Below are 25712 nucleotides of genomic sequence, written 5' to 3'. Positions count from 1 at the left end.
AAAATCTTTACTCCCCTCAAAAATTCCTCTCTTAACCCTCCCTACCCCTGAATGTTACAGTATTATACATCAGCACAATAGAAATACAGAAATGATCAACGTTGTGACAGCTTTACTTACAGGACAGAAAGATAGAGAGAAGTTTGACTGCATTTTATACAACCGTTTTTCAAAGTACAGGGGAGGAAACGCCTGTTCACTCTCTCTACCTCTTCATAGCAATAGGAACAAATCTGTCCGTTATTTTATTTTTTTTCCCCTCTCTCTTTACTTTCCCAAAACATTTCTCCCCGCCCCATTTTAAATAGATAAAAAAAAAAAAAATCCTTCATAGTAAAGTCTGTACTCTGGTCCCTGGTGTGTCAGATTGAGAGCCAGTGTCCTGTGTGGCCTTCTTTCGGCTTCAGTTCTATCAAGAGGGTAGTTTAATGCAGTGTATCGGAGGAAGACGCGGAAGGGACGAGTTTTATTATGAAAAACTGGCCTCTTTTGCTCTGTTCTTGCAACTTCCTTGTGAAACACAGTGAAAAACATTTGCCCGTTTTGTGGCTTTTTGGCCACCTCGCTTCAAATTTTCCAAGAACATAGGAGGCTTCTGGACAAGAATCATGTTTAATTTAAGGATTTGTTAAGGAAATGCGTGTGACAGTGAGTTAGCTAAAAAGGCGTTCAAACACACTCACTACAAAATAGTCCTCTTAGACCCCTTGACGCTACAGCTCTGATGCTCAGTAAAGCGCCATGTCTGTCTGTGATGAGGTGAAATAGCATAATAGTCTATAGCAGCTCCAGTTTCTGTTTCTCATCATCAAAGAAACACCATCTCTGAACAAACACACACAGTTGCCCCGAATCAGCACGTTTCTGATCAACTGTTGTTGTGATTTGAAAATATCAAAACATGTCAATGATATCAAAATGCATTTTACAGTATTTACAAAAAAAATTGAAATCAAAAGATGGAGGGAGTTGTACAAAAAAAAAAAAAAATCAGAGAGGGGTGGTGTGTGTGGCTGTGTGTCGATGCTGGTCTGCTGGAAAAGGACGGAGGTCTTTTTCTTCAAGATGAGCAAAGGGAGGGGAGGCCACCCGTTACAGTCAAACAGAGCAACGCCTTTCCTCTTTCTGCTTTGCTCCGACATAAAAAATGCCAAGGATCCGATGAGCAGAGAGCCTGAAGTCCTTTCAGAGGGAGCACTGCATGTGTGACAACATGTCTGCAAGCTGAACTGACTGGTGTGGGAAAAGCAAAAATTCCATGAAGCACAGACATACATCACAGTGTGTTGAGGACTCATCTGCAAACAAAAACAATCCAAGTGTTCACCACTGTTCAGCAGAGACGATACCACAGCCTACGCACATGTTGGAGTGAACAGTGACCTAAGTGGGCAGCGTTAGTGGAAGCAGCCTGAGTGGGGGACGTCGGCACCTTCAGGGCTCGGAAAGAGTGGGGTCTAATGATGTCAGACGGAGATGAGGAGACGCTGATGACTGGATGTGCATATTTACACAGTTGCTACTAGTTCTGCAATGAACAAAAAACCAGGGATAACACAAAAAAAACAAAAAAAAAAAGATTCATAAGACAAATTTAAAGTATATAAATAAATAGAGCGGTGCATTTCACTGCATGGAAGCTACTAAAACAGGAGCCGCTTCTTCTTCTGGTTTGGATTATTGAACAAGCAGTTACAAAATTTAGATGGCTGCTGAAACTCAAAAAAAGAAGAAGAAAATAAAAAAGGGCCAATCAGTACCGTGATGGATAACATCTTACCTGCGGGGGCAGTGTGCTCACATTTAGCCACATGCTACACAGCAAATAATGTCTGATTTGTGTGCACATGTGCTGTCTTCATCATAATAATGTGCCCTTAGAAACAACAGAAATTAGAACCTAATCTTAAAATGAGCATACCAATATCATTGATAACAATATTACAATAATAAAAATAGCAATGATACAATACATACACAAAGAAATGGGGGTGGGGGGGGAGAGAGTTCACTGATCATCACACCACCTCTGTTAAAAATGTACACACAGAGAGCAACAATGTGGGGGGGGGGGGGGGCAAAGGGGATAGTTTCATCTGACCCTCAACTGAACAGCGAGGAACAGCAACTAAACAAAATGTCCAAAGTCGCGGTTGAGAAGCTTCCAGGCAGCTGCTTAAAGACCTGACACTGTGTCCTCACGGGAGGGTGTGTTATCCAGTCTCCTCTCTTCCTCTTTCTCTCCGTTTGTCCTCCTTCCCTCGCTCATTGTCTAGAACCTGACAGGAAGCCAGGGAGGCGGGGGCCGGAGTCAGAGAGGAGGCTCTTCCTGTTGCTCTGTGACTGCTTCCTATTCAGACCGGCGGCCATCTTGCATGCTCCAGGAGGGCCCGTCTTAATTAGAGTTCCAGCATGCTCAAGGGCTGTCCCAGAAGGCTGCGTGGCCATAGAGTTCCCAAGTGAGAAGGTAAATCGGACGGGGGGGGGGGGTGGGGGGGGTTGTAGCGGATCCAATGTGGGGGGGGGGCAGAGGATGTGTGTGAGGAGGGGAGGTGTCCAATCCGAGGTGAAGTAAGGATTGAATTGAAGAAAAATAAAAATAAAAATCAGGTGCGGGGGTACCAAGGGGGGGAAATAAAGAAAAATACAAAAAAAAAAGGAGAAAAAAATAAAATCACACACTCATCGTCATGTTGGGTGAATACTGAAAAGAGAGAGAGGGAAGGGGGAGGAGGGCACAGATGAGTGGATATGTCACTGACAACATGTAAACACCAGAGGGCGCTCAGACCCAGCCCTGCAAAGCTGGAGGAGGCACAGACTAAAAAGGTTCCAGCTGGGCTCAAGTACACCTGATTCAGGTAATCAATACTGCTTAGATTAGAGCTGGATATTGAACCTCAATACCTTTTTTAGTAGCCAGAATTTGTAAATAACACAGAGCATCAGAAACTCATAGCCTCGTTTACCTATTCTTTAATTAGAGATTTACTTTTAATTATATGACGATTGTGTACAGCGGTTTATATTTGTTTAACCTTTAGTGGGAATTGAGTTTATTTCCAAACATACAGAATGTTCCTCAAAGTAAGAATTAAAAAAAGTATCACTTTGGTGTTGTATTAAAATGCACTAATGATGGCTCTTATTTTGAAATATGTCTAATGAGTCCCAGTCCTACTGCTGATTGGTTGACTCCGGGTATTAGAGCTCAACTATAAATCCAGCCTGTGCACCCCGTGGCTCTCTCCAGGCCAAGGGTAAGAGACCGTCACAATCTTACACAATGCAAGGGACACAGTATGCCCCTCCACCTGCACAGAAAACTTTAGCAACTACTTTGTTCTTAAAGCTGAAAAAATGTGATCTTTAGATACAACAAATAAATGAAACAGACTAGACATTTGTCACCACCAACTGATCACTGATACAGAGGGTATACAATGAATTTCTAAGTGATAAGTATGCGGCTACAATGCAAGCAGAACATCAGATATTCTTTATAGCCCTATTTTATTATTATTTTGTATAATGAACACGCAGTTGTGAGCTTCAGAAACAGCTTAGCATGTTTTGCATTTCAAATGTATAGTGCTGTGTCCCAAGTAATGGAGTAGAAAAGACTTTAAGCAAGAGTGCAGCACTTAAAAGTAGAGGTCTTGACAGGTCTGCTTGGTTTCTTTTAACAGAGACGTGACCCAGATATCGAGTTGAATCTGGTCAAAATTAGATTTGGTCTATTTGGGTTCGGCAGGTTGCTGCTGTGTTGCCATGGGTCTCCCTTTTGTGTGTGGCAGTATGTGTAATACCCAATTGGATCTGAGTGGACTTGCGATCAGCTCTGATCATGTGGTGCGTCATATCAATAAACCTTTTTGTTGCAGGAAAAATGGCACGTATAGGTGTTGTTTCTGACTGTGGGTGCTCAGTAATTGCTGGTCTCTCTCTATTTGGGCCTGTTCAAACCGCATTCTGGATCAGGCCTTCTTATTTACGGGTCTAGTTGGATGGGTTCTGATCGTCTCTCTCGCTCCGTCACCTTTTTAAACCATGTTGGGTTTGGGTATGTTGTCCACATGTTGGTGACGAATCGGGTACAGCATTTTGGACCAGTGAAGACGTCTACTTCAAACACTTCTTTTCAACTAATTGCGCTTCTTATAAGCATCACTTTAACTACTGACGAACAAAGCAGGGCCTCTAAGAGGAGGTGCCAGTTAAAAAGAAACAATGCTAGCTCTCTGCTCAAATAATATGGAGTGTTAGACTAATCAATATAGCTAAAAAATAAATAGGGACAAGACACAAACTTTCCCAGAACATCATCAATAGTCTGAGATCTATATTTTAAAAAAATAAATAAATAAATCAGGCGAACCCTCTGCTTGCATTCTTGCACTGGTTTGTCATGAAGTCAAGGATAACTGTTAAGGGTCGTGAGATGCCATTCACTCGCTCTACTCACACTTTCGCTTTGGAATGGGTTCAAGAAGTTCCCGCCCATTTCGCCGTCATCTCTCGGCGTTCCAGGAGGGTTGTTCATGCCCCCCATGTTATTAGGGGAGCTCTGGAAGAAGAGAGGGGAAAAAAAGAAGAAAAAAAAGACTGCGTTGAGATTGCATCTTATCAATAGCATCCTTTAAGTGTGGAAAGTAAAGATTCGAAGGAAACAGGAGGTGGTTATTGAAAATCTGAATTTTACTCACCTTTGGCAACCCGTCCATATCCCCAGACCCTGAGGAAGTGAAACAATAGTTGGATTATTTTTCAAGGTAAACTTGTCCCAAACTAAAGCACTGTTTTAGTTGTACACATATCAGCTGTCAGGGATTTGTAAAGCAACACTGTGTTTAAACCCACCTAGTGATCCGTTCATGTGGTGCGGCTCCATGGCTCCCATAGCTCCCATTGGCCCGTCAGGCCCAGGTCCCATAGGGAACTAGTGAAAAGATGTAGAGCAAGCCTTATAAATCACTGCAAGATTTAGTTTTCATGTTTGACCTATATGGTCTTTTCAGCTCAGGGTGGGGTAGAGATTATGAAATGTATTCTTCCTGGTTCATTTCCAGTCGATTCTTATTGAGCTTAGTGTGGCAGCGTTATGTTTCTCTAATGCGGAATTGTACTGGTGCCCAGTAATGTGGTTATAAACCCCATTTGAGCTGGATTCATTTTTGGCGGCAAGGTTGTGTCATTTTAATTATTGCAACATCCACAATTCTAACAAAAAAAAAAAAAAATCAATCTGCACTGTCTAAAACTGTTACAAGCCTGGAAAGTTAAACCTTTCAAACAACATTACAGAGCTTTTTGTTAACTTAAATCATGTGTGAGACTCACATTGGGTCTGTTGCCTCCCGGTCCGATAGGATTCATCATTGTATAGATGTTTTCACTGGAGTTAGTCGAATCTAAGGGGAAAAAAACAAAAAAAACTTCAGTTACATGATAGAGGGATGATGTTAATCATTATTAACAAATGTGTTACCTAACAAATGAAACACTGAAAAGAAAAATAGAAACACTGATGGTGCTTGGTTGGCGGTTCATGCTTGTTTAGTGAGGAAAAAATGAGGAGGGACATCTATTTCTGACACAAGTGTTAGTGCTGGGGACATAGTTAGGTTGACGCACCACCTGGGCTGGGCATGATGGGAGTTCCAGGTGGACCTCCTCCGCCTGGAGGACCCTGGGGAACAATCAGTGATAGAGGTTAAAATGGCACTCATAAGAACATGACGTATCAGTACAATTCAATTCTAACTGTATCTAGGAGAGCTGCGCTGGTTTTGGACTGATTTGAACTCACCACATAGTTTCCTGGAGATGAGGAGGAGTAGGCTATCTGCAGAGAGAGAGAGAGGAAACAGATAATCAGATCTGAGGGTCAGACGATACTGAATGTGAATCTATACAGGGTGGACAAAATAAGAGGAACCCTTTAGAATCTAATACAACAGACCTGCAATACACATTATTTTTGTAAAGCTTATAAATGTTCAGACTGCAGCAAGGACGTGTTTCAACTCTATAGTAGGTTTTTGAGGCCACAGTTTGTACTGTTGTCACCTAACTATGCCTTTAAATGTCCTCCAGGGAAACTGCCTAGGAAAAGAGGAACAGTGGTCACAAGTATCCTTCGATTAAACTGACTGATGGACACAACAAATTAAGTGTAATTTATGGTTCTGCGGAGGCTCCACGCAGAGCTTTCGCCGCAGCCTACGTAAGTGGCCTGAAGTTTATACTTGCGCGTTGGTGTGTGCGTCGATCTCTTAGCAGGGCCGGCATATGTGTGTGTGTGTGTGTGTGTGTGTGTGTGTGTGGGGAGTGTGTGGTAGAGCGAGTGATAAGAGTGACGGCGAGTAGAGTCATAGTGAGAGAAACAAAGTGTCTCCTCTGTGCTTTCTGACAAAGGTGGGAAATCTGTAGCAGGAAGTCAACCATCTGCTTGATTTCATATTGTTCATGGAGACGTGTAGTTAAATCTTTCGAGAGGTGCACGTCAGGCTACGGCGTAGGGGCCGTTTCTCCACGTACTTATGTACGTAGCCACAGCGTAGATTTAACGCAGAAGCATAAATCACGCTTTACAGAGCAAAAATCAACACGCTGCTGAACCATAGGTGAAAGTCATAAGGGTAACGTTTGTATTTTGCTGGGCTGTTGTACAGGATTGCAGGGCACTGAAAGTTATTTCCTCTTTATTTGCCCAACACCTTTATGTGGGCATGTGGAAAGGGCAAGGCTTTCTGACTCACAGAGTTGGCATTAGGTCCTGGCCAAGGCCCTCTTCCTCCGGGACCCCTGAGGCAAAACAATGAAAGAAGGAAGAGAAGAATAAAGGCAAGAGAGACAATGACAAACAGGGAAAAGATGAAAAATGGTGTGAAAAGAAAAGGCAACATAAATAACTTGAAGACCTTTTATTTACCTGCATTGAGACATCATTTTACTAGCTGTATGAGATGTTTTAACTTACATGTTCATTCCTGGCATGGGACCGCCCATGGAGTTGGGAGGAGGCCTCATACCTCCATAATTCTGTAAGACAAATCAGTAATAAACATTGTAAGAACATTCAACAAGAAGTCATTATTGATTCTCAACAATATTCCTATTGTTGTTGGTCATTCTAATTCTTAAACTGTTTCGGATTTGGCCTTTTGTGCTACATGCTCTAGTATCACACTTACATTACTGGACTGAGAGCAGCTGTGACATCTTCAAACAAACAAAGCAGCCTGGACTGTTCAGATGAGTATACGGAAGAAACTACTATTCAATAAAAGATACAATTTCAGTTTGTAATAGCAACCACACCTATATAAACAGTAATACATATTTTATAAGAATATATCTAAGTGTCAATGTGATAAGAGTTAAGTTACATTAATAGAACTCTTAACAATAACAGCAACAGAGCTGCTGATACCTCAAAGGGTCTAATCTTCACAAGAGTCCAATTGACATGCAATAATACCTTTGTGTGTGTGTGTGTGTGTGTGTGTGTGTGTGTGTTCATACCTGTGGGCCCATGGCCATTCCTCGAGGAGGGTTCATTCTCATAGGTCCACCCATGTTAGGATGTCCTGCAAGAACACACCCACAGAGTCACACACTGACTGTGACGCACCTAATCACATAACACACTAGTGCTGGTGTAAATCCACATATGGCTCGTTTTAAAATCAGGAATGAAGACGTGCCACAGACAATGTCTTCATCCTAATCTCATTAGTTGTAACCCGCTGGCCCCTGAAGCTGTAATCTGCAGCTAAAATCACCACGGACCCCTCACTGAGCCAGACAAAGTACTCAATCCACACGAGGGGGGGGGGGGGGGCGAAGCACTGAATTTCTACAAAAATCTAAAAAGATAACAAAATTTTTTTGGCTGGTATCAACTATAATTATGTTTATATAATGTGTCAAACAAAAATGCCAAATATTTGTACAACGAGGATTTGCATCTTTTCTTTATCTTTTATTATTACAAACTGAATCCTTGGATTTAAAAAACTAAATTGTTGACACTTTACCCCTATTTGGGGTTTCTACGGGATTGACCAAGTTATAACTAAGACTTTAAGACATTTTTAATATCGCAGACAATGCAAATTAATAGCCGTTTCACAGTCAGTCACAAATCACCTAAAGTATGAAAAATATATACATGTACATTTTAAAACCCAGTAGGAATGAGGCCTAGAATGATTTGCCAAGTGCATTCATAATCACATTATTGTCCGTACTGTCTGTTTTGAAGGAAACTGGAATGAATGCTTTTCAAGACCTGCTGTTACCCGTTATTTTCTGACATCTTATGGCGTAATTAGGGGTGGTGATGGCGCAGTGGATATGACACATGCCTTTGGTGTGGGAGACCTGGGTTCCCACTGCAATACATCAACACTTAACCCCTAGTTGCTCCAGAGACGTCCTCTGACATGTATAGCAATTGTAAGTCGCTTTGGATAAAAGCGGCCGCTAAATGACATGTAATGTAATGTCAAGTAATTGTATAGTTTCAGGATTAATCAATAATGCAAATAATCATAAGTTACATCCATAGCAGAGTCATAATCTATCATAGACTACATCTACTACACAAAATAAACACATTTCATATGGAATATGGAACCCCTTCTCAGAATTTCAACTATGACAACGTTCCCATCATTACCTTGCGGTCTTGTCGGGTCCAAACTGTTTGGCAAGAGAGGCTGAGATCCAGGGATTCCCCCCGGAGGCTGAAGAAAGACCAGACATGGAAACTGATTAAAATACTGACTTACATTCACATTGGCAACACATATTCCAACTTCCAAAAAAGAAAAGGCGACTAAAAAGAATGACTAAAAAAAAAAACTGCTACCTGATTTGGCATTCGGAGTGCGGGACGCGGCCCACCTGGATACCGTGGTGACATGAAGGGCTGCGGTGAGAAATGGAGGAAAGAGGGGAAAAAAGGGGGGTTGAGGGTGGGAAAAGTAGGGAAAAGAGGGAACACAGAGAAAACAACATTTTCATTATTGATAAATCCAACAGCACTCAAACAGGCGTAGCACTGAGGACACACAGATGGACACAGTGTGGTTGGAGATGTGTGGATGACGATCATCAACACATCCGCCTAGAAACATAAGCGAGTCAGTGTTTTAGGATTTTTAACAATGCCTGCTTATACACACATCCGAAGCATGTGTGTGTGTGTGTGTGTGTGTGTGTGTGTGTGTGTGTGTGTGTGTGTGCAAAGACAGCGCTCACACAGCTCCCTGCACAGCCTGCCTGCTCTCACTGTGGTGTAAGATGAGTCGGCCTGTGGTCTGCCGGTATAGTTAAGAGACACCTCAGGCCAACAAAACCGTCCAAAAGCCTTAGAGGAAGCATGTCCACACTCTCGCACACAAGAAAGAAACCAGAAACCACAAGAATGAAGAGCCGGGCTGCCACAGTTAATGGGCAAAGGCTAGCTTTACCTTCACAGTGGCATCGGTAGCTACTGTTCTGGACAAGTGTTGAAACCCACGCTGACTGAGAATGAAAGTTTATTATGGCTGAATATTTTGAATACGCTCTTATCTGGTTGGAAGCTCGAGTAACTAAAAACTCTCTCTACATGTGTGGAAAGTGGGGGTACCAATGTGTACCCATGTGTTTATGTGACCCTTCCATAGTGCCTGTCCCCTGTTTTATTCATGTGCAAGAACAAGTAAGCAGACCGGAGGGGAGTATGCTGTGTGCGTTTGTGTATGTGTGTTAAGAGTGGAAGAGCAGATAAGTGTGCAACCCCCCACAAGCTGCTCCGGGGGTGGGGCAAGGAGTGAATTATTCATCCCACACAGGGACAGCCGGTTCTGGGCCTTGGAGAGGAGCGGGCCCTGGTGCCTTTGGATGCTTGGCTTTCATTAAAAAAAAAGGAGCTGAGGGGGACCGGAGGGGCCGATATCTACGAGGAGTTAGCCAGAACAAAACTAAAACTAACGGGGCTCGAGGTTAGGAGAGGAAGAAGAAATTGTGCGAGTCGTGAATGGAAAGAAAAAGAGCTTGTGTGTGGGCGAGGAGGGGGGTGGGGGGGATTTAGAGGGAATGAAAGAGAGAGGGGTGTTTGAGAGAAAGAGTTTGCATCTTACCTGGCCATGGGGTCCCATCATGGGGTTGCTGGGGTTGTGTGGGGGGGGCTGTGCATGGGGGGACTGCTGAGAGCCGGGTGGTCCCTTTAAGAAAGAAGAGCGATATCAGATAGGGGAGGGCCCAAAAGTGGGCTTTACACCTGGAGGAATTACCCGACCAAAATCATAAGAAAGAAGAGGACGAGAGGGGGGGGATTCAGCGAGGAGTCTTCAGGTTGAGGAGAAAGAAGGGGAGCAACAAGATGGCTAAAGCTCTCAGTTAGATAATGCACTCCTTAACAAAAAACACAGAATTAAAAGTCAAAGCCCAACAAGAAAACAGTTTTAATTTGCCTTTGAGTCCAAACAAGCGAACAGAAAATCGGTATCAAGAATAATTGTTTCACTGGATTGCTTCAACATGTGGGGCTCAGTGAACGAGATGATTCTTGGGGCCCTCAGGTCAGAGGACTACGTGCAGGTTTCCTCTCAACCACATGGGGGCAGTGTTGCCAAAGGCTCACTGCAACAGGACAGGAAGCAGCTGAACAGCCACTAGTGGCAACTTCAAACCACAAAGACAATACTGTCAAAAACAAGTTAAAGTTGTTTGGCTACTTATTGCGAGCCTACTTCAGAATGACAAGGTATCGACAAAAGCAACCCCAGAGCGTCTTTGACACACTGCTGTGATATTGCTGACTTTTCACCCAAAGACAAGGGGTTAACGACCCCTAATAAATAACTCATTATGCAACAGTCTTATTTCCGCTCCTATCACGGTCAGCGCCTTCATCTCTTCATTGCTTTTTATTTTACTTGACTTGTTTTACTTTTGATCGGAACGTTTGAAGACGTCGCCTTGGGCTCTGGTAAGTGGTCATGGGGACATTAATTGATCATGCAAATAGACAATGCAGCAAAAATCTTTTTCACTCTCAGTTTGATCAGACCAATTTTGATTTAAACAACTGTTTTAGCCACTTTTACACTTTTTTCTTTAAATTCAGAAGAACTTCCTGTACAGGTGCTTGTGTTTCAACAGCATTAAACATTTGATCATGCAGCCTCTTTGTTAAATGAAAAGAACAACATGTTTATATTTCTCAGAGTATTTAAAAAAAAAAAATAAAAGGTATTGTTTAGGTCTATAACTCTGTTTTGTAACAGAAGTATTGAAAAGATTTTAAATGATACCCTTCCCCAACTATGAGCATGAACCATATTTGCAGCAAACAACCAAAGCTTTCCGTTACAGTAAGGACACACACAAATGTTATAAATAGCACTTCCATGCGTCTCTCCTCACCCTCTCTCCCCTCCCCACCCTTCACTTGCTTATTCACAGTTGACTCTCACTAATCCCCCCCCTCACCACCACCACCATCCTCTCAGCACATTGCCTTGCTCTCAGCAAGCAAACAATGGAGTGGTAGGTAGCCACAGAAACAAACACTGGGCTACAATCCTGGTGGCACTGATCTTTCACATTTCCCTCTCTTCGTCTTCTCACCCTTCTTCATCTCCCTCTATCTCCCCCTTCCCTCTCTCCATCGTGTCACTCGCTTTCTCTCCGATCTCTTCTCCACCACCTTATTGTGCCTCCTGCCAAATGCCAGTGCTGTCCATCACACCGCTACCTCAAGGAGGATGTGTGTGTATGCGTTTGTTTGTTTGTAAATGTGTGCACGTAGGCCTGTATGCATTAGTATATATGTATGGGTGTCTCATTCTATTCAGACAGCCATCTCCCACACTAAAACCTTTCCCTTCACAGAGGTGAGACAGGTCAGAGACAAGAGACGGAGATGGAAGGAGTGGAGAGTGGATGAATACGGGATGGTTGAATCACGAATCGGTCAAACATCAGCCCAGCGAGAGCGAGCCACAGACAAATGAACGGTGTGAGCATCAGAGACTCTGGTGGGTGTAAATATCGAGAGTGGAATAAACAATGTTTCGAAAAATGTGGGAATTGAGAGTTGGAATCGTGGTGTCATCTGATCAAACTCGAATGTTGATTTTAGTGCCGAGGACTTAATTACTAGACCCCGCCTGATACTGGATTTTTGAGGCCTATATTGATACTTGAGATGATCAAAATCCAAACTTGAAGACCATGTATCAAATTTTTCCAGCTAAACTGTAGGTTTGGAAATGTTTGGGTATGTTTAAAAAAGGTAAATAGATAACTTAATAAGTCTGAAATGCCCTGCATAGCTTTGGGGAAGAAAGAGCGGTTTTTACAGGACAAACTGAAAAAAAGATTGCTCTTAAAAACTTTTTTAAAAACATGACTGAATTAAAGAAATATACTGTACTTTGATACAGGGACGTAGTGCTGGAGAAGGAATTCAAAGAATATGCAAATATTGTCTTTACTTTACACAATTTGTTTCGGGAGAGACAGGTGGATAAATGGTAGAGCAACAGAGATGTGTGTTATTGGAGGTGATTGAGGAGTAAACAGGACAGTGACAAGAAAGGGTAAGTCATACCTGGAAGAAGCCTGGGGGCATGGGACCACCTGGCATGGCGTCGTTCGGGGGCATGTTGCCCATCACGGGGCTGGGCGCTGCCGCTGCGCTCTGAAACACACAAACCCGCTGATTAAATGTGGTGTTAAGTGTGTGTCTGTCTCCAACTGCTGTACAGTAATATTTATGTACACGATGCATTGGCCACCAAATTACTAAAGGGGGCAGTGTCTGCACCTGCAATCAGAACAACCCCCCCCACACACACACACACACACACACACACACACTTCTCTTATCTAAAGTTTAATGGTTAATTCAGAAAAGTGTCTTCTATTGAAACCTTTAAACTGTTCCCTCATCTCTGCAGTAGAGAGGAGAAGAGAAGCTCATCTCTTCCTGAGATCTAGGGTAGAAGTGAAGACAAACGTTTCGAGGAGAATTCTCACCAACATTCATAAAGTTTCAGTGACACAAAGATGTAAAGAGATCCATGCCATCATACACACTACTATGTATTGGGGGGTATTGCATTACTGACCAACATGAGCTGTTGCTTGAAGTCAAAACCTATTCATCTACAAGGTATGCAATGAGTCGTATCATTATATGTAGTATTTATTATGATCCATCTCATATAAAAACGACTGGTCTACAATCTGTTTGATTATTTGGTTATTTAACAAAGAGCAGAAGTAGAACCACTCAGATGTCACGTTTCCACATAACTTATATAACATTTTGTTGTATGCAAATTAATGGAACAGTGACACCTTGGCATGGACTGTGGAAACATATTAACCAGTTTTGCCAGTTTATAAAAAAATAAAAATAAAAAAAATAAAAATAAAAAAAAGGTACAGCCGAGTGCATCAAATGCAAACAAAACAGACAAATGTCATTTTGGAGGCTGTAGGTGGTGTTTTTGGTTGGTAATTATGGTTCATTTTATTTAGGTTAGTTTCACTTTGAAGTAATCCAAAATGTATTTAGCTTAGTTTCAACATACATTATTTTCTACTGCTTTTGTGAGCTTATAATGTACATTGTTTAAGGTATGTTATTAAGGTATTTTGTAGATTACTTATTAACAATAAATGTAACAATGTAATATGTAAGTAATTGCATGTCTTCCTCTCCTGAAACATTCTCTCAATAAAAAGAGACAATATCTATGCATATTTATTTCTGGTATGATTACATTTGAACACATTTAATCTATATACTCATATCTAAAATTATCATTGTTTAAATGTTGCATATGATCAAAGGATTTACACTACTTAAAAATATAGTAACAAGTCATCAGCAAATAAGTTGAGTTTGTAGTGTTTCTCAGCTATATAGGGGTAATACATAGGGGGCTCCTGTTTGGAGCTCAGGTTTCTTTTCTTCACTTCTGCTTAGCGATAACTGAAAACATTTTCAAAGTAAAGAAATCAAATTGACTATTTTATGACTTAAAACTATACATCTGACATGTTTAAAATAGATTCAACTTTGAATTCATAATACACAATACAGTTATTAGATCAAACAACATCACTATTCAGTCAAAGTGTATGCAGATTCTGAAATGAAGGAGAATTAGATGCTAAGGATTGTAGGAATTGTATATGGCTGTTAAAATAGATCAGTATCGGCTAAAATAAAGTTTTTCTGAAGTTTCCACAAATCCTACCTTTTCCCTCTACGTGATCAAAATCAAGAGTCACATTCTTCTACTTGCAGCAACAATTTAAGATGATTGGCTTTTTTTAAATCAGGGCTTTAACCAGCGTTTGGATTTAGCTGGCCAAAAATAAGGTGGGTGGAATTTGGAAGGCTCTTACTTTTATTTCAATGTGTCGGATACATATTTAAAAAACATTTAGGTTAATATAAATATCGTATTAGGTTCGGTAAGGACTTGTCTCAGGATCAGGGCCAAAAACACTTCATCAGGACATCCCTAGTTTTAAGTCTGGAGAGCAAAATATGTTTAAAAGCAAAACAACTACACTTAAACCTGATGAGAGCAACTATTACCAATCATGTTACCACATCTAACAACGATACTATGGTTTTCAATCTCCTTCATATCAGCCAAACAATATGGAAAATTAAAATCTAGGATAGAGGAAAAGGGGTGAATGATTCAGCCTGGGAGTTAAATATGATATAACTGTATTCTTGTCAACACACATAGATGGAGATGCGTGTTCAGAGTGCTTACATAAGCACGCCGGAACAAACACAAATGCACGCAAGCACATGAACGCGCAAAGAGACACACACACACAAAGAGTTGCATTACAGGCTCATAATGTGCAGCGCTTCAGTACAGAGAGGCAGACAGGGGAGAACGACAGGCTACAGGACCAGAACAGGGAGGGGGTTTAAGACCCAGGGGAGGGAGTTGCTCTCACAAAAACACACACAGTTCCACCAGTGCACACACCTAACGAACACACTACATTTATGTGGCATACACTGTATGCTTGAACAAAAACACATATTACCAATTACACGCATGTACACAAATACACTCACTGCCCTTCTTCTCCTGACTATCTAAAACCCACACACATAACAAAAAAAACACACACACACACACACACACACACACACACACACCTCCCCCCATCTTTATGCTAATTCTGCTAGTGAACATGAGCAGGCCACTGAGTCCCTGGGGAAGAAGCCGGGTCGGCTGCCTCTTTCTCTCCTCCACCCTCCCTCTCATCTCTTCTTCTGCACACTTTTCTCTCCATCTTTTCTCCTCTCTGTGACCCCCATCACTTATTTTCCCAGCACTGGCGCACAACAAGACACACACCTTTCCTGTGCCTCAACCCTTGTACCATTCCTCCCCATCACAACCTCTCCTCTTCTCAGCCCCCCTAGTAGGGTGTCAGCAGCTTGCAGAAGCTGTTGCTATGGAGACAGGTCCTATCTGCACTCTGTCCCCCTGGCATCCCCCGCTCGAGGAGCGCAGAGAGAGAGAATAAGAAGATGCAGGGGAGGGAGAGAGAGAGAGAGAGAGAGAGAGAGAGAGAGAGAGCAGAGACGAGAGAGAGAGAGAGAGAGAGAGAGAGAGAGACAGAGACAGAGAGAGAGAGAGAGAGAGAGAGAGAGAGAGAGAGAGAGATGGAGAAGATAGTGAGTAAAAAAAAAAAGATAGGGGAAAAGAAAGACTTTTTTTTTTTTAACAAGTAGAGAGTTCTGTTCACAATCAATCACTTGGTCACATTATTGTTGTAGACTATTAATGAATGACTATCTGCTTGTGCATTCCCCAATTTGCAGATTGAAAGCAAGCTGGAAGCCCTCAGACAGCGCAGTTGCCACCAGCAGAGGTAGATTTAGTATGCAGTCGGTCTTTATTAAAACCAACTGGCCTGAGGAAATACAAAAAAAGATCCAACAGTGTTTTTTTTAGCTTTTGTGGTGGCACCCACAGTACTGTCTATATCTACCTTTCAATTTCAACTCGACAATCCGAAGTGGCAGACTGCCGGAAAACCTTGTGACAAGACTGCCTCCTTGAATCAGAAGAACTTGATTCACCAAGAAAATAAATCAACCGGAATTTGTCTTATTCACATTGGTGCCGGTAAACAATGGCTTCTGATGCAGGCACAGCATACAGGTAGAGCGTCCCTTCATGCAAGAAACGTCTTCAAGAAACAAGTTCTTAAAGACAATCCACAGCCAACATCAGTGCTGCACTAACTAGTTGATATAATGAACATAGATTTTTGTAGTTGAGGTGAATTACATTTTCAGGCTGAATGTATGGAGAGGAGTCTGTAAATGTTAAGGACTGTGCAGAGGAAGCGCCGGGTGGCAGCACAACTTGAAAGGGCTTTAATGCCCGACATGCAGCAGGAAGTAGAAGAATAAGTTTCTTTCACTGAAGCTGGCGGAAAGTTCAACAAAACCCATGGGACATATTCTCAAATGTCTAGGAATATTTACACTGTTAAAACTGTAAACTATATTTTAATGGCCTTCCGTTGCAGCGCTGTACAAACATGGTGTCAAAGCATCCCGGAGCCACGGCTGCACAAAAATAATATTAGGTAAGTTTTTATGTTACCTGGCTATCAATAATACAATATCTGGACTACAGACCTGAACTATAGCTCATCGTTGGATAGAGAACTGCTAACTTTAGCACTTTTAAAAAAAAAAAAAAATATTTAGGGATCTACAGACTTGTGAAAAGACTTTAAGAAAAGCTACACCAGCAAAGTGCTAGTAAATGGAATATCTTTTGGTCGGACGTAACAAGAGTCACCTGACGATGTCACCTTGGACTGGGAACTTGTGACATTTTATAACCAAACCAGTAATTGAGAAACAAATACTGTAAACATTCACTCAGCTTCAATTGGACAACCCAAAGCACCGTGTAATGAACTTTATCCACCTCCCTGTGGCGCCACGTTGGTGTGTTTGTGGCAAAAATATTTTTAACTCTGGACGTGTTAATCCACAGTTGTGGCTCCCTGCGAGGACACCATGTTGCGTTTGCTTTTCCTCCTTGGTACAAACCCACAATGTTGACGAACAATCTATCAGAGAACAAAAGACTAATGATCTGATTGGCTGGTACAGTATGTAGATGGCTATACAGAATAGCATTGATCCCTCCCTCTCCATTTCCCTCTCCCTCTCTTAGACCCATAGGACCTACCGGACAGATCAATAGTGCTCAACACATTATTGACCTCCGCCTGATACCTTTCACAGGGATAAAGACAGAGACATAAACACTGGATGGAAAGAGGGTAGAGGTAGGAAGAGACAGTGTGTGTGTGTGTGTGTGTGTGTGTGTGTGTGTGTGTGTGTGTGTGTGTGTGTGTGTGTGTGTGTGTGTGTGTGTGTGTGTGTGTGTGTGTGTGTGTGTATTTGTGTCCCTGCCTGGAGAGGGTACTAATCTACATTCTGGTTCACACTGATATGTACCTCATCACTGTCTCCTTGACCTGCTGTCCTTAGCGCACAGAGAGAGGGAAAGAAAGAGGGAGGAGGGGGAGGTGAAGTAGTGAGAGTGTGGAGACAAAAGGAAAAATAGCTGACTGTGGTGATGTAGCTTATTTATCAGCCTAGTCAAAACAGTGCGTTTTGCTCTGGAGCAACAGGATACGGCTCACACACACACACACACACACACCCCAGCTGGTCCTCAAAACACACACACACACACACACACACACACGTGCTTTCCTAAAAGCGGCTGCCAAAGCATCAGTACTGAACCAGACAGGGGGACTCGTGCACACACACACAAATACACATGCGCACACACGCCGGATGACAGCACTAATACATGCTGCAGACCCAACATCCACTTAGCCAACACTCCAGAGAGAAGGCAGAGAGGGCGAAAGACAAGAATATGGAGAATGAGAACTGTGAAACCACAATATAGCTTCAACTAAACTTACAATAAGAGATTTTCAACACTTTGGCCAATATGCTGATAATACATTTCTTCTAATAAACACATTAATAAAACAAAATGGTAGTCCATTTGTATACATATGAAACTTTCACTTCAAGGCCAGCTGCCTGGACGGCATCATCTTGTGATGTGGAGACTATCACTTAAAGCAACACCAAAGACTTATGTACCTTAAAATAATGTTTCCAAAATCGTTTCAGTGGTTCATCAACTCGTAACAGGGTGAACGGCACTTCTGCATTCGCTTTGCGGCCCTCTATCGGCTATAACCGCACTATGCAAGTTTGCCAGATCGGGTAGTGGATCTGTAGTTCAAATGACAGCGGTAATGGACAATTCCACTTCCAACCTGTAGGGGGACCGAAGAGGAAAAGTGCTTTGGTGTCGCTTTAATCCCATCAGGACCATAAACCATCGCCCTGTCCACTCCACCTCCGTTTCTGTGTTCACGTTGGGGGTTAGTCATGTTAAAAGCTGTCCAAATTACCTAGTGTGGAGGTGAAGTGGCAAAAAGAAATCTGCACTGGTGCTCCACTACCCCTAACTGGAAGTGTGAGTGCCAAATAAGAGTATACTTTAAACTACCACTGCAGGTTTTTAGTGAAAGAATAGAACCATGTACACAATTTCCCCTGTCCACTGAACGTTAGTCACACACTGAGCCAAATGCATTGAACTTCTCAGCCATCATTCGGTAGCAATAGCAATTGTTCAATAACAATTCAAGTGCTTTTAAGTTACTATGTTGTTTAAGTAACAAAAATCAAGATTTACAAAAATACTAATATCTGTCAGTATCATCCAATGTGTTGTATCAGCGTGGTTTTTTTAAAGAGTAGTGTTGTCTTTCCACTGCAGTTTCACATTACCTCCCAGGCTCACACTGTTCCCCCCAAAAAAATATTAAAAATAACACAAAAGGGACAAACAGCTGCCTTCACATGTGTAACACATCAGGCTGTACAGCATGTGTAATGCAGTGTTTCCGAACTTTATCACACAGCTAATTATTAAGTCTAATGGAGCTCTTTTCACTTTTTCCATTACGGATTCTGCTGGTGGCAGAGCAGAGGCGAAACAGAGGTTAAGGCAGAAGCAACTGTCTTTAGGGAAAACATTTTTTTTTTTTTTTTAATTCAACTGCAATGAATATCATTTCGGCCCTAAAGTAATGTTAGGGAAAATGCATCACAGGTTGTTTAAAATGCTGGATAATATGTGGGTTGGTTTTAATGGCTTTTTGAGGATACATTTAAAAAAGCTGACTGGTTGGTAAACCAAATCTGCAGCATAACAGACAGCTGGTAAACTAAAAATGATGTTTCCAGTGCTTTGTACTACTGTTTGTACTAAAGATTTAGAAAAGCAGATAAGATCTTTAAATAAACGACAATTAACATATTGCACTGTCATTAAGCATTGTCTTGTTGGAAGAAATGTGAAGTTTGAATAAATGTAAGAATAATTATTTTACGACAACAGTTTTAAAATAAAAGAAAACTAGGCCTATTCTCTCCCTGTCTTTTTTTATTTATTCCCCCAACATATGACAGAAGCATCTTGGACAAATTAGCTCAGGCTGCACCTGTCAGCCATTGATTACAAAATTAAAATGAGACGCATCTGTAGACAACACAAAACTAACAATACAAACCAATAACAATAAAATAATCAAACAACAAAAAGTGATAACAATTAAACAATAAACATGCCTTGACAGAACCAGTTATCATGCCGACCAATCCAATATACCAATTAAAAATTACATCTCTCTCTCTCTCTCTCTCTCTCTCTCTCTCTCTCTCCCTCTCTCTCTCTCTCTCTCTCTCTCTCTCTCTCTCTCTCTCTCTCTCTCTCTACTAGGCATTGTGGGTAAACAGCTAGATTAGCCTATCAATCTTCTCTCAGGAACAGAGGTAGTAGTGGTGGTGAAGGAGGGAGGGAGGAGGGGGGTCAGCAAAGAGATAGGAAAAAAGGAGGAGAGTCGGAGAGAGGGAGTGAGCGATAAGGCGAGTGAGACGAGAGGGGGCGGACTGGTGTGTTGAGCGAAAGAGAGTGTAAGAGATATAGTAAAGAGGGTGGGAGGAAAAAGGTGGGGAAAGAGGGGGAGGGAGGAAAGATGCAGATGTGTGTGTGTGTGTGTGTGTGTGTGTGTGGGGGGGGGGGGGTCCTCAAGCAGCAGGAAACATGATGTGAACAGGCTGGAGTTGCATAAATGCAAATGAGAGAAAGGAGAGTTAGAAGAAGAGTGGCAAAACTGCCTGTAAAAACCCAGCGTTAAAACTAGGGGTGTCACGATACCAAAAATCCAGTAGTCGGTGCCAATACTAGTAAAATAACACGATTCTCGATGCCGATTTCGATACCACGGTAAATCTTTTTTTCTTCTTCTAAGATTCCAATTTCAAAATGAGTGTACTCACATTGAATGATATAGCTAGAGTACCCGAGTTAGTTACGCGCAAAAACAATTGAGACACTGCCAGTCCTGACACTGGTCCTGGCTAACCGTGGCTAATGCCGCCATGCTAAGCCTGCTAACAGCTAACGTTACCGGAGGAGCAGGCAAACTGCGGTTTACAACGTGTAGCCTGTTCAGCGGCCGTAGCCGACAACAGTGAGTTATTTGAAGCCATTAGAGGGGGGCTGTAGCTAAATTGGAAAGAGAGGGCCATGCCGTTTTTTAGGTTGGGTAGAATTGGCTCTTGCATGTACCGGAAGTAGAAATACGTGACTTCGGCCACTTCTTCGTGACCTCCTTCTGAATGTATCGACTGGAACACTCTGAAGCGTATACTGGCCCCATCAGTTCCGGAAGATGCGCAGCGCACCGATGCTGCCAACACTGGCATCGTCACTAACGGTGCCTACGGTGCTTAAAAAAAAAAGAAAAGAAAAGGGGCATCGTCTGTGTTTTGTAATTTTATAACCGGAAGGTATCAGTAGTATCGGTTCTCATGACATCCCTAGTTAGAACGTAAACGTATGAATATAAGTTTTATGGTAGCGTTAATTTCTCTTTTTTTTTTTTTTGTCTTTTCTTAAAAATGAGTCGAGAAGCCAACAGCAAAGCAATCATTTGTGTATTTTTTTAATCATTACTTTATTAGCCTAATTCGGTGGGGAGAAAGCTATGCCTCTCCAGCTTCTCGCACAGCTCTGGGTGTATGTCCTGCACTGACTTGAGTGTGAGGTAAACTGTGCTACATCCTAAACTGTGTCTCCCCCATCTGCAGCACTGTTGTCGGCCAGTGCATCAGCATGCAGACCATGGCGAAGGACAGTATTAATTAGGTGATTGAGACAAGAAAGTCTCCTATATGGTTCCAGGGCTTTGATTATGTTGCTGCCTTGATCCGTTACCCACACTTTTCAGCTGAGGGAGCTAGGGTCGAGTTTTCTTTTTTTTTTTTTTACGTTTCTTCATTCGGATCCATTCCATTCTGAATAAACAAACAGCGCAGTTTACATGCTTCGTCCTTGTTACATTATTCATTAAGATAATTCTAAAACCGATTTCTGTAGTTCAAACAACTCGCAATTGTAGTTGAGAACGTCGGTTATAACGGCCCACGTATTAAAAAATGTTTGGGTTTAAATCAGGCTCATATTTACAGTTAATGTGTCGGGCCGGGCCGGGCTCGGACACAACGTGCAAGGGCTTGAGTAGGGTCGGGCTTGATTTTTTGGGCCCGATCTAAGCTCTAGAGAGAAGTGACAAACATGGGCAGATGTGTAAAGCCAAAGAAGAAAAGCAACAGTGCAAATAAAAAAAAGAGAGGTAGACTACAATGAAGCAAGTAATAAGTATCAACAACATAACTGAAGGTTGACAGTGCTGATTTAATACTGCATACACACCTGTATCTTTACAATGTATCTTGTGACTCTTTATAGCGAAGTGATGCATATTCATTAGAGGTGCTGAAATTAATCAAATAATCGATGCATCGAATCGTGGACATGGACGATGCTGCATCGATAATCGGCCGGGCCAGAATCGATTATTCTGGTTTACAATTTAATGTAGGCCTAACAACATTTCTGTTTACATATTCTGTTATGTTTTGCACATTCAGGAAGTGCCATGTGCTCAGTGCTGTAGTTTTATGTATCCAATTTATTTAGTATTAGAGCACTGCAGAATGTTTTGTTTTTGAAGTTTGAAAAGCTATGAATTAAATATCCTATATGGATATTTAGTTACATAACCATTATTTCTGAGAACTGCTTCACATCTGTGTTGCAGGGAGTCGACAAACTTCTGGCACCTGTGAACAGGTATTCCAGCCCAGGACGATTGAACTACATTCCACAATTCCTCTGCGTTACTGGGTTTTGCCTCAGAAACAGCATTTTTGATGTCACCCCACAAGTTTTCTATGGGATTGAGGTCTGGGGATTGGGCTGGCCACTCCATAACATCAATTTTTGCTCGCTTACTGGTGTGTTTTGGGTCATTGTCTTGTTGAAAGACCCATTTCAAAAGGCATTTCCTTTTCAGCATAAGGCAACATGACCTCTTCAAGTTTTTTGATGTATTGAAACTGATCCATGATCCCTGGTACGCGATAAATAGGCCCAACACCACAGTATGAGAAACATCCCATAACATGAATTTTGCACCACCATGCTTTACTGTCTTCACAGTGTACTGTGGCTTGAATTCAGTGCATGGGGGTCGTCGGACAAACTGTCTTCGGCCCCTAGACCCAAAAAGAACTATTTTGCTCTCATCAGTCCACAGAATGTTGTACCATTTCTCCTTTGGCCAGTCAATGTGTCCTTTGGCAAATTTCAACCTATTCAGTACATGTCTTTTTTTCAGCAATGGAACTTTGCGGGGGCTTCTAGCTGATAGCTTTGCTTCACATAGCCTTCTTCTGATCGTAACAGTACTCACAGGTGACTTTAAGTCTTCTTTGATTTTCCTGGAGCTGATCATTGGTTGAGCCTTTGCCATTTTGGCTATTCTTCGATCCATTCGAATGGTAGTTGACCGTTTTTTCCCACGTCGTTCAGACTTTGGATGCCATTTCAAGGCATTTGAAATCATTTTGGCTGAGCAGCCTATAATTTTCTGCACTTTTTTTTATATGTTTTCCCCTCTCCAATCAACTTTTTAATCAAAGTCTGCTGTTCCTCAGAGCAATGTCTGGAATGACCCATTTTGCTGAGTATTTCAGTCTGAAATGCACTATAACCAGCATGCACAACATTTACTTCCTTCCTTCCTTAAATATGGGCCATAATTGACACCTGTTTCTTCACAAAATCAATCACCTCACTAATTGAACACAACACTGCTATTATTTTGAACATGCCCATTTCAATTACAGATTCAGTTACACAGAATGAGCAGCATGCATGTCATGACTGTTGGTTTTCTATGACTCTACTACACTTACTAGTAAATTATTTGCCATGTAGAAATATCACTTCTACCAATATATATATATATATCTCTCTCACAAAGAAATTGTCAGAAAAAAAACTTATAGATTCTGTATTTAAGATGTTTTAAAGCTATTTAAGCCTCAACTAAAAGCCTGTATAAATAGATCAATTAAAAATCTGTATATGAAGGAAAACATGCCTCTATCTGCTTTTCTTTTTTTTTTTGGCCATTTTTGGCCTCCATTTTTGACAGGACAGAGGAAGACAATAAAGGGGGAACCACATGCAGCAAAGGGCCGCAGGTCGGAGCCGAACCCGGGCCCGCTATCCAGGCGCCCCTCTATCTGCTTTTCAAATGCTAAACCCTGTATATCTCTTTGGTGAATCAGATGCTTAAAGCAACTAGGTACTTATAAGCAATCATAAACCCCACACTTGCCGTAAACATGCTACCAAGTCACTCTATTAGATAACAGTCCAACAGACACTGCATTACTTTTATAACCAGTGTCAGGACTTGTGGGAAAAGTAGCTTTGACTGTAACCATAAACCTTTGCACCCAGCAGAGAGAACTGTGATAATACCTCTTAAATGCTGGCTTGCAATCTAGACATTCTCAAAAAGACTATAACTCTTTTGAGGTAAGGCGAAATATATATTTTTTCTTCCGATGGCTCTAACTGGCTCATTCTTTTGAAACCAGTAGAAAGGACCCTTGCTCAGAGACTAGCCTCAGGGGGCTGGAGCCAAAATTAAACCGGTCCCGTCTCCTTCGCTTTATCACTGTTAGGAGCAGACAGGGAGCAACCATGTAGCACACCCTGCTACACACATACACACAACTGGCACTGGGTGTGTGAGCCCCTCCACCCTCCCATCTATGGGGTGGTTGCCAAAGATCCCCCCCCGTCCAAAAATACACACCCACCCACCCAAACGCACACACACATAAATCCCTGGCTTAGCCTCAGCCCAGTGCTGGGATTACCGGATTAGAACTCTATTCCATTATCTCTCCACACTATACAGCGCACACACACACACACAAAATGCCACACTGTCTTGACCAGAGAGGACAGGCTGTAGACAGACGCACTGTGTCAATCACGACACGTGACATTTACACACAAGTGGATACAGTTACAGTTCTCCCCCACCCCCCCCCACACACTTATTTACATTATTATTAGGTGTAGGGATGCAGCGGTTGACCGATTTCACTATTACCGCGCTTTAAAACGTCACGGTTAATTAATAGTAAAGGCTCTGCTACACCGAGTGTTAACTGACTGGAAGTTATGCGCAGCAGTTCTTATTAAACTTCCTTGACAACATAAACGCTCGCGTTTGCGCACACACGGCACATCAGACGCCGGCCCGGTCACAGCGAGTACTGACTGTCAGAGTGACCGTGACTCTCCGTGCTGGGATAACTTCCTGCTGCAATTTTTTAACGTTACACAAAGTTAGCCAACTACAAAGTTAGAACTAATGTTCAGAAACTAGTTTTGTCTGGCGACTTTCGCACGCAGAAAATCTGTGCCGTCCTTGGCTACTAGCAACTGGAGGAGGGGTGGGGGGGTTGCGCGATTACTGAAGGCTTGTATCATGGCCGGCAGTTTTGTTGTCATTACTTAGAATTCCTCATGGAGGCGACAGAAACTACGCACTATAGCTTTAACATTGTTGTTAAGCTTGTTAATGTTACCAGTTAGCTAACATTAGCCTGTTCAATGTTAACGGTAACGTTACAGTTAACAGCTAACGAGTCAGAAGCCGACGTTTGCATTTACAGGGAGCGAGCTGACGATAGCATTACATTCGTATGAGGCAAAACTCCACAACAGCTCAAACATGTCACTGACGTTACCACTTAACGTTACTTACTCCTCTTCATCCCCTGTGGGACATAAGGCTGCAAAGAGATCTCTCCATCACATTTATTCCTTGGCAACATGCTGTGCATCGCCCTTTGACAGGTGCATCTTGTCTAGCAGCTCCTCCAACTTTTAGGCACACCAGCTAGCAGGGCTGTTTCTAGCCCAAAAAGGACTAACTTCTTCCTAAGGACAGCGCTGTTGTTGCCAACTTGGCCTTTGTTTGTGGTGTGACTGAATCACCTCTAGTCTCTAATCTTTTCAAATTAATTTAAATAAAAAGGTTGATGATTGATCATATAACCTTTTTTAAAACTGTTACTGTCTTATTTCTGTTTCAAAAGGCAGCAATAAATAACACATTAAAATCTAGAGTGTTCATGTAATTTCATA

At 42.1% G+C, this 25712-nt stretch overlaps 1 protein-coding gene across 2 annotated transcripts in view; it reads right to left on the bottom strand.

Moving 5' to 3' along the window:
* Positions 1-2627: 2627 nt before the first annotated feature.
* Positions 2628-25712, bottom strand: part of LOC144535197 (single-stranded DNA-binding protein 3) — a 40298-nt gene continuing 17213 nt past the window's right edge. The window contains exons 5-18 of one of the 2 annotated variants that reach the window (XM_078277517.1): positions 12614-12703; positions 10137-10220; positions 8879-8938; positions 8687-8753; positions 7528-7592; positions 6983-7044; positions 6762-6807; positions 5810-5845; positions 5635-5689; positions 5341-5411; positions 4861-4939; positions 4707-4735; positions 4466-4567; positions 2628-2704 (exon numbers count right to left, since the gene is read on the bottom strand). In XM_078277517.1, the coding sequence (XP_078133643.1) occupies positions 2675-2704; positions 4466-4567; positions 4707-4735; positions 4861-4939; positions 5341-5411; positions 5635-5689; positions 5810-5845; positions 6762-6807; positions 6983-7044; positions 7528-7592; positions 8687-8753; positions 8879-8938; positions 10137-10220; positions 12614-12703 (876 nt within the window). In that variant the 3' untranslated portion in view covers positions 2628-2674. The remainder of the gene's footprint in view (positions 2705-4465; positions 4568-4706; positions 4736-4860; positions 4940-5340; positions 5412-5634; positions 5690-5809; positions 5846-6761; positions 6808-6982; positions 7045-7527; positions 7593-8686; positions 8754-8878; positions 8939-10136; positions 10221-12613; positions 12704-25712) is intronic. The other variant, XM_078277518.1, reaches the window with a different exon arrangement.

This window comes from Sander vitreus, chromosome 20, assembly GCF_031162955.1.
Source record: "Sander vitreus isolate 19-12246 chromosome 20, sanVit1, whole genome shotgun sequence".
In the NCBI taxonomy this organism is placed as follows: Eukaryota; Metazoa; Chordata; class Actinopteri; order Perciformes; family Percidae; genus Sander; species Sander vitreus.
Note: the sequence above shows the minus strand (reverse complement) of the source record. Positions and strands in the feature narration are given on the sequence as shown.